Source organism: Lutra lutra, chromosome 12 (assembly GCF_902655055.1).
Source record: "Lutra lutra chromosome 12, mLutLut1.2, whole genome shotgun sequence".
Classification (NCBI taxonomy): domain Eukaryota; kingdom Metazoa; phylum Chordata; class Mammalia; order Carnivora; family Mustelidae; genus Lutra; species Lutra lutra.
Genome location: NC_062289.1, coordinates 93,643,130 through 93,652,822, shown reverse-complemented (window position 1 = coordinate 93,652,822; position 9,693 = coordinate 93,643,130). Strand labels below are relative to the sequence as shown.

At 45.1% G+C, this 9,693-nt stretch overlaps 1 protein-coding gene across 1 annotated transcript; it reads left to right on the top strand.

Moving 5' to 3' along the window:
• Positions 1 to 2,687: 2,687 nt before the first annotated feature.
• Positions 2,688 to 9,442, top strand: PLA2G1B (phospholipase A2 group IB). The gene is made up of 4 exons (XM_047697800.1): positions 2,688 to 2,764; positions 6,009 to 6,168; positions 6,681 to 6,808; positions 9,236 to 9,442. The coding sequence occupies exons 1-4, from the start codon at positions 2,731 to 2,733 to the stop codon at positions 9,358 to 9,360; spliced, it is 447 nt and encodes a 148-aa protein (XP_047553756.1). The 5' UTR covers positions 2,688 to 2,730; the 3' UTR covers positions 9,361 to 9,442.
• The last annotated feature ends 251 nt before the right edge of the window (positions 9,443 to 9,693 follow it).

Sequence of the window (9,693 nt, the reverse complement as noted above, 5' to 3'; positions counted from 1 at the left end):
TCTCTCCGTCTGTCAAATAAATAAATAAATAAATCTTTAAAAAAAAAAGAAAGAAAGAAATAGTGCTTCTTCCTCTGCTTCATTCTGTCCCCAGAGAACCCACACAAGAGGGACTTAGTTAGCATTTTGCTGGCCAAGCCTTCCCTTTCCTTGGGCAGCCCTCACCATTCTGGAGACTAAAGGGGCAGACCCATTTGTCAGGCCAATGTGGGGTCCCGAGCTAACCTTTCCAGGTTAGCTGGAAAGGCTCTCCCAGCACCACCTCTACACCTCTTGGTGGGCACTGAGACAGTCAGTCTCTGTCATCCTGAGCAGCATTGTGACGACGGAACCCTCCGTGACGATGGAAATATTCTGTATCTGTGTGTTACAGCGGCCACTGGCCACATGTAGCTACTGAACACTTGAGAAACTAATTTTTAACGTTCCTGAATTGTAATGGATTTAGGTAACCACATGTGGCTAATGGCTACCATACTGGACAGACGTAGAAACCTCAGATGCAGATGAAGAGTGGGAGGAACTTGAAATGATCCCAAACTGAATGGAGGCAGAGCCAGGGCCAAGCAAATAAATCACTTGCCCTCTCGGCCTCAGTTTCCCCACCTACCTACTAAATGCTGTTTCAGTGTTACTCATTAGCTGAAGAAATTTTCCTGGGGCTCCTGGTTCAGGACAACACATGGGGAGCCCTTCCAGATGGATTTCTTCTTTTTTGGCCTGGGTGCGTGCCCAAGGGAAAAGTGGAGAGAGCTGGAATCCCGGAGGGCTTGGGCAGAGGCTACAGGGTTAGGGTTAGGCCCCCGGACGCGGTACTGACTCAGAAACAGCACAACCATGCCAGGTTGGAGGGAAGGCATTCAGCGGGAAGAGGGAGGTGTGGGTTCATGTCCGGGTGTGGCCACGTCCAGCTCTACCTCAGGCTGAGCCTCCGTGTCCTCACCTGGAAGGTGGCCAAGATGCCGCCCAGGACAAGAGACGATTAAACAAAACATGGTGGCGTGAGGAAAATGGCACTTTACCTCTGTGCTCTTCCTCCCCCAAACCTTTAACCAACCCCTACTGTAATCATGAGATAAACATCATGATTATAAATTCTAACAGAGGGGCATCCGATGATGTAGCTGGCTGCAATCCTCACAACAGTCAAGGTCATCAACACTAAGTGAATCTAGAGGGCTCCCGGGGGCTCAGTCCGTTAAGCATCTGCCTTTGGGTCAGGTCATGATCTCCTGGTCCGAGGATCATGTTGTCTGGCTCCCTGCTCAGCAGGGGATCCTGCTTCTCCCTTTGCCCCTCCCCCCAACTCATGCACACTCTCTCTCTTTGTCTCTCTCAAATAAATAAATAAAATCTTTAAAAATAATTAAAAAAACAAGAGGGCCTCCCAACTCAGGGCTGTTGCAGAGACCACGTCAGTAGTCAATAGGAGAGCACCAATTACAAAGTAGAACATACTACGGGAAATGTCCAGAACAGGTCGAACTATAGAGAGGGAAGGCAGATTAGCCGTTGCCAGAGGCTGGGGCAAATGACTGCTAAAAGGGGTTTGCCTTTGCAGGGGGTGGGGGGTGAAAACATTCTGGAACTGGAGATGGTGGTTGCATAGCAGTGAATGTAATAAATGCCCTTCAGTTGTTCGATTTACCTTTTTTTTTTTTAATTTTTCTTTCTTTCTTTCTTTTTTTTTTTTTTTTTTTTTTTTTTTTAAGTAATCTCTATACCTAACATGGTGCTTGAGTTCACAACCCTGATTACAAGGAGCATATGCTCTTTCAACTGAAGCAGCCAGCTGCCCCTGAATTGTTTGCTTTAAAAATGAAATGGTTAAGGGCTCCTGGATGGCTCAGTGGGTTAAGCCTCTGCCTTCGGCTCGGGTCATGATCTCAGGGTCCTGGGATTGAGCCCTGCATAGGGCTCTCTGCTTGTCGGGGAGCCTGCTTCCCCCTCTCTCTCTGCCTGCTGCTCTGCCTACTTGTGATCTCTTTCTGTCTGTCAAATAAATAAATAAAATCTTCAAAAAAAATGGTTAATTTTATGCTATGTGCATCTCTCCTAAAAAAATGCCATACAAACATTTGAGAAGACCCCCCCCTTTTTTTTTTAATTCTATGAGTCAGATCCAAGCCTTTGGAACTCCAAAGCCCAGGGTTTCCTTACAAACCCATGCTGGGGAATGGGAGAGGGGGTGGTATTAACAGAGTGGGGAAAAATAAAACATGTGCCTTAGAATCAGGCATGCCTAAGTTTGAGCCCCTGCTCTGCCATTTGCTGGCTGTGTGACCTCAGGCAAGTTACCTCACCTCTCTGAACTTGTTCACTCATCTGCGAGATGCATGACTGGTAGGGACTATTCACTGAGACCCACCATGGAGACCCAGGCCCATGAGAAGACGGGGAGGCAATGGTAGAATTAGGTTGAGTGCAAAGGAGGTGGGGTGAGGGTCGAGGTTCCCAAACTCCAGAAATAATCCCTTCCATTAAAAGGTGCTAATGAAAAAAAAAAAAGGTGCTAATGAAAATACATACACTACTTCCAAGGATCCCTTGCTGACAGGGTTTGCTTGTTGGTAAAGGTTATTCCTGTAACAGACAGAGTCAAGGCCAACTCAGAGCAGGTTCAAAGCAAAGCAAACACTACAGCCTTATCTTGGGGACATAGTGTGGGTATAAAGAGGGAAGCCAGAGGTGACTTTAGTCCTTTCTCTTGCTCAGCAACTTGACAACAAAATGAAATTCCTTGTACTGGCTGCTCTGCTCACAGGTAAGCAAGTCTCCCCAGTCCCACCTCTTCAGTGCTAAGATCTCACTCTTCAGGAATGGGGGCCCCAGCTCACAGGGCTGGCTGGACCTGGAGCCTTTACTCAGGGCTCTCTATCAGGCTTAACAGCACCCATGCTGGGTTCCCTTAAATCCCCCCACAGCTCCAGCTTTTCAACCTTTAGGTCTGAACTCAGATTGCTCTCAGAAGGGCCTATCTGCCCACCTGAGCAAAGAGAGACCTCTCTCCTTTCTCTCTACCATACAGCCCTGGTATGGAATCTTCCTAGCACCTACCTTTGCCTGCAATTTGTATCTTGGTTTTTGTTGATTCATTTCCCTTTTCAAAGCTTTAATTAATTAGTTAATTAATTAATTATTTTTAAGTAAACTCTATCCCTAACATGGGGTTTGAACTCAAGACCCTGAGATCAAGAGCTGCATGTTCTACCAACTGAGCTAGCTAGGTGTCCCACTTCATTTCCTTTTTATTCTCCACCCCCACAGAAGCATGCGCTCCAGGAGAGCAGGCATAGAGCTGTTTGCGCCACTTATTGAATGAATGAATGAATGAATGAATGAATGGAATCAGATACATTGGGATTCAGATCTCACCTCATTCATCCATCAGTCTTTCATGCATTCCACACCGATATCTCAGAGGCTCCAAGGTATCAGGCTCTGGGTTGGGACTGAGGACTCATAGATGAACAAGCCATGCTCCCTGTGGAGGGAACAGACACACACAAGCACGCGCGCACACAAACACGCACGCATACACAGGCGCACACGTGAGAAGTGCTTTGTGCAAAGAGCTGAGCTGGCTGGATCAGAGACAGAGGAAACAAGGAGGCAGGAGGGAGGTCTGGAGATGGGCCAAGGTGGCCAGGCCACTCCTGTCTGCTGTCGGTGTGGAGGCTGCTCATAGGGGAGAGTGAGCAGCTGTCACCCTTCCTTTGCCCTGGGGTTTAATTTTTTTTTTTTAAGATTTATTTATTTAGGGGCACCTGGGTGGCTCAGTGGATTGAGCCGCTGCCTTCGGCTCAGGTCATGATCTCAGGGTCCTGGGATCGAGTCCCGCATCGGGCTCTCTGCTCAGCGGGGTGCCTGCTTCCCTCTCTCTCTCTCTCTCTCTCTCTGCCTGCCTCTCCGTCTACTTGTGATCTCTCTCTGTCAAATAAATAAATAAAATCTTTAAAAAAAAAAAGATTTATTTATTTAGTTGACCACAGGGAGGTGTGAAGGGAGAGAGAAGCCTAAGCAGACTCCACCCTGACCGTGAGCCTGGCATGGGGCCCAATCCTACAAACCCTGAGATCATGAACTGAGCCAAAACCAAGAGTTGGATGCTTAAATAACTGAGCCAACTAGGCGCCCCTGCCCCGGGGTTTAAACATACAGAGCAGCTCCAGTGCGCACAGCAGATCAAGGGAAGAAAGGGCATGACGCTGGGCAAAGAGATAATACTGGTGGCTGACGGAATGGGACCCCCAAATCATATAGTGTCCTCTTCTCTTTAGGGCACCATATCTCACAGGGTATGGCTCTGAAAATGAGGTGAAGGGGTCCTGCTCCCTGTGTCTTCTGTGTCAAACTTTGTGCTACAAGGAAACTTAAAAAAAAACCCACCTTATTTATTAGATATTTATTGAGCACCTACTATGCGCCATGTAGTTTCTTTAATTGGTGTGTTGATTATTTCATTCGCATAACTCATCATATACTTACGGAGTGCTTACTAAGCGTCAGGCCCTGGGGAATTAAAATTGCCCGGAGGCCAGTCCTTGAATTTATGCTCTAGTGAGTGGGAGGCATTAAATAAACAGATACAGACTGCTAGAGGTAAGAGGAGACAATGAACATAAAGAAAAGTGATAGCAAAGGAGCCACTCAGCTTGGGTCATCAAGAAAAAGGAGGTGGCATTTTTTTTTTAAAGATTCATTTATTTATTTGAGAAAGAGGGAGTGAGCAAGTAAGGGGAGAGGCAGAAGGAGAGGGAGAGAGAATCCCAAACAGACTCCACAAGTGTGATGCCTGATGCAGGGCTCGACCCCATGACCCTGAGATGAGGACCTGAGCCAAAACCAAGGGTCGAGCTCTTAACCAACTTCACCACCCAGGCGCCCAGAGCAAGTGGCAATTAAACCAAGATCCTCCAGGTGTTTTGAAAAGTGAGATGACAAGTGTGCCAGGCAGAAGAAACAATGGGTACACAGGCCTTGAGGCAGAAAGGAGCTTGTCCTGTTGAGAATGGTAGACCACCCAGGTCTCCTGACTATCCCTTATACTCTTGCCCCATCTCAACCCCGCCATTCCCCACCTAACCCATTTTAGATTCCCTTTGCCATGTTCCAATTTTTCCACCCTCTAACACAATATCTGGTTTCCTTCTTTATTTCATTTATTGCTTATTGTTTTCCTCCTCCACTAGGATGTAAGCTCAAATAGATTTTCTATTTGCTCTTGGGTGTATCTCCGGTTCCTAGGGCAGTGACTGGGTCCGTAGTAGGTGCTCAATAAACATTTGTTGGATAAATAAAGGGAACTCCACTGAAAACATATGTTCATGCAAAAACTAAGATGTAACTGTTAATTGCAGCACTATGCATCAGAGCCAAAATGGATAAGCCCAGATGTCCATCATGTGATGAATGGATAAACAGAATGTGGTCTATACATACAGTGGAATACTATTCAGTTACAAAAAGGAATGAAGTATTGTTATATAGTATAATGTGGATGAACTTCAAAGATATTTTGCTAAGGGAAAGAAGCCAATCATAAAAGGCCACATGTTGTATGATTCCATTTACGTGAAATGTTCAGAATAGGCAAATCCATAGAGACAGAATGCATTTTAATGGTTACCAGAGGGAAGAGGGGGAATGATTGCTAATGGGTACAGGGTGTTCCTTTGGGGGTGATGAAAATGTTCTGGAATTAGTGGTGATGGTTCCATAACCCTGTGAATATACTAAAAATCACTGAAATGTACATTTTAAGTGGTTAAATGGTAACTTTTATGTTATGTGAATTTTATCTCAATAACAATTTTTTTTTTAAGTTTTACAGAAAGAAAAAAATCTCTACTCGTATTACCAGGTTCCAGCATCCAGCTCTCTCCAGAGGAGGCATCTGGTGTGGTCCGGGGTGGGGGGCCAGAAAGCCGGCAGGCAATGAGCAGGGCCCCTGGGAGCTGGCAGAGCTGATCAGGACGTATTTAAACTCTGGACGTGTCTTCTTGCAGTGGCCGCGACGGATGGGGGCATCAGCCCGCGGGCGGTGTGGCAGTTCCGCAACATGATCAAGTGCACGATCCCTGAGAGTGACCCCTTGAAGGACTACAGCGACTACGGCTGCTACTGTGGCCTGGGTGGATCTGGCACCCCTGTGGATGAGCTGGACAAGTGAGTGATCCATCAGCAGGGAGAGCGGGGTGCCCGTGGGGTGGGAGGAGGGCACAAGCCAAAGATCTCACAAGGAGGCACAGAAAAGGGGTTTGCATATTTGCTAAAGATAACATATTTTCCCCTCTTGCGGTATAAACAAACATACTCCAAGAGGACCCTGAATCCAATGCTCTATCGGGAGGAAAAGCCAGAGTGGGGATGTAAAGTAGGAGCGGGTGCGTCTGCCCTCTAGTGGCAGAACATCATAATACAAGACACCACAGCGACGATTCAATTGTCCTCTTCCAGCAATGGTTAAGACTCTCACCTCGTCTTCAGAATATATGATTGTATTATAAACCTGCGACCACTTTTAAATCACCTTCAATAAACATGATCAAAGGACTTAAGTTTTTTCAAGCCACAGGACCAATATCTTCCGGAGCGTGTCAGCTTAATCATCCCTCCATTTTCCTGAGGCTGACCTGCTTCCCTGCACCTGCCTCAGCTCTGTCCATCCCCCTCTCCAGGTGTTGCCAGATCCACGACCACTGCTACTCAGAAGCCAAGAAACTGGACAGCTGTAAATTCCTCCTGGACAACCCCTACACCAAAATCTACTCGTACTCGTGCTCTGGCTCTGAGATCACCTGCAGCGGTAGGTTGAATCTTTTGTTGGCTTGTCTCCCCTCAGTAGATAGGGGAAGAAATAATAGTAATGAGAGCCACCATTTATCAATCACTTCGTTGGTGCCAGGTGCTCCTTGAATTCAAAGTGCTCCTTGAATCCTGGCAACACCCTAGGCGATCGGTATTATTATTATTATACCCATTTTACAGGTGACAAAACTGAGGCTCAGAAAGCTGAGCCAGTTGCCAATGGGCACACAGCTCATAAATGGTGGTTTGGTTTTGAACATAGGTCTATATGACTCCAGAGTCTCTGCTCTTAACTGCCATGCTATTCAGCTTCGTTGTTTCATAAAAAGAGCTCAGAACTACCATTTAGGAGTTCCTTATTACATACCAGGTATAGATGAGATAGGTTTTAATGACCCCATTTTACAGGTGAGGAAGCTGAGACTCAAAATAGCCACTTGCCCCAAATCACACAGCTTCTAAGTGGTAGGGCTGGCATTTGAACTCAATTGTTTCTATATCAAAGGTCTGGTCTTAACCACTAAGTTGTGCAGAGCTCCTGATGAAGTACGTCCCTCCAGGGAGGCAGCTGTGAAGAATAGAGGTGAAGGGTATTGTCATGCTAGGTCAGCATTCTGGTTTGCACTACTCGCTACTATGCACCCAGAGACAGGTCCCACTTTTCAAAACTGTACATACAACGTTGGGATAACCACAATTCAAATCTAGGAGGCCAAGAAAAAAATTATCAGGAATCCCACCATCCTTCTCCCCCTGCTTGTGCTCTCTCTGTCAAATAAATATATGAAATCTCTTTTAAAAGAAATTATTGAATGTAAGCAGAGGTACATAATTATAGTTAACAAAACTGAAATTCATTTTAAAAGTTATTGTTGTTGTTTCTTTAGTTAAAAAAGTAAACAAGGCCAAAGTAATGTAATTTCAAACTCTTCAGAAACATATCATAGAAAGGAGAATTTGCCTATAATCTTATCTCCCAAAACAAACAGCTGGATATATTGCCTTTCATTTTCATTCATTCATTCATTCATTCATTTATAAACAGTTACTCATTGACAGTTTTTTTAAATTATTTATTTATTTGACAGAGAGAGACACAGTGAGAGAGGGGACAGAAGCAGGGGGAGTGGAAGAGGGAGAAGCAGGCTTTCACTGAGTAGGAATCCCGATGCAGGGCTCAATCTCAGGACCCTAGGATCATGACCTGAGCTGAAGGCAGACACTTAATGACTGAGTCACCCAGGAGCCCCAACCTTTCATTTTCCTTTAATAAAATATCTTGGAAACATTTCTACATATAGATGTACTTAATTATTTTAAATATCTGTATAATATTCTACTGTAAGAACGTTCTATAATTTTTTAAATATGTGCTATAAAATAGAGAAATTGTCTTGCTAAACTTCAGTAAGGTGAAATGTACAATACTTCGTTCCTTGAGTATATGTTTTAGTGTTTTTCATATTGCTTATAAATTGCTTGCCTATGTTATCAGAGATCTATAGCTATATGGGTTTTAAGAGCTTATTTTAAGGGATGCCAGGGTGGTTCAGTTGGTTAGGTATCTGCCTTCAGCTCAGGTCATGATCCCAGGGTCCTGGGAGTGAGTCCCACAACGGGCTCCCTGGGAGCCTGCTTTTCCCTCTGTCTGCCACTCCCCCTGCTTGTGCTCTCTCTGACAAATAAAATCTTTTCTTTTAAAAAATTATTTTTATTTATTTATTTGACAGAAAGAGACACAGCTAGAGAAGGAACACAGCAGAGGGAGTGGGAGAGAGAGAAGCAGACCCCCTGCAGAGCAGGGCGCCCGATGCAGGGCTCCATCCCAGGACCCCGGGATCATGACCTGAGCAGAAGGCAGACGCTTGGGACTGAGCCACCCAAGCGCCCCCCCCCTTTTTTTAAAGAGCTCATTTTAAGTTTAATAGATGGAACTTTCCAAAAGGCACCTATCACACCTGGGATTGCCAGATTAAACACATGTTGCCCAGGGACGCCTGGGTGGCTCAGTCCTTAAGCATCTACCTTTGGCTCAGGTTATGATCCAGGGTCCTGGGTCTGAGCCCCGCATCAGACTTTGCTCAGCGGGAAGCCTGCTTCTCCCTCTCTCACTCCCCCTGCTTGTGTTCCCTCTCTCGTTGTCTCTATGTCTGTCAAATAAATACATAAAAATCTTTAAAAAAAAATAAACCCACGTTGCCCAATTCAACTTACTTTCAGATGGACAATGAAGTTTTTTTATTCTACATGTCAAACATCACATTTATTGTTTATCTGATATTCAGGTATTTTTATTTGCTAAATCTGTCAACCCTAAATTTGTATCAATGGAATGGCCACCAGATTATTCGTTAATTCTTCCTGACCCACATTGGACAAAGCAGGATCTGCCTTGGCTCAGTCCTTTCGTCTTGCTCTTTTCCAGACAAAAACAAAGACTGTCAGGCCTTCATCTGCAACTGTGACCGCAATGCTGCCATCTGCTTTTCAAAGGCTCCATATAACAAGGAGCACAAGAACCTTGACACCAAGAAGTACTGTAAAAGTTGAGTATCCCTTCTGGAAATCATCATCCCTACATGCCTCATTGCCTTCACCTTAGCCTGTGTCCTCTAATAAAGCACTTTGATGAAAGGCCTCCGTTTGGAAACTGTTTTATTCTCTATCTGTGTCTCTAAGTCTCTCCCTAGTTCTTTATAAGCATCATTCCTTCTAGTCTTGGAAATTGATGTTGGGGGATATTTCTAGGAAATGAACACCATGAGTCCTGAATAATGATTAACAAGTGCTGATTATTTACTCGGTGCCAGATTGAACTACATAATATATCCTCTGAAGTAATATATCCTACCCCTGTTTCCTTATCCCCAGGGCTGGGGGAGA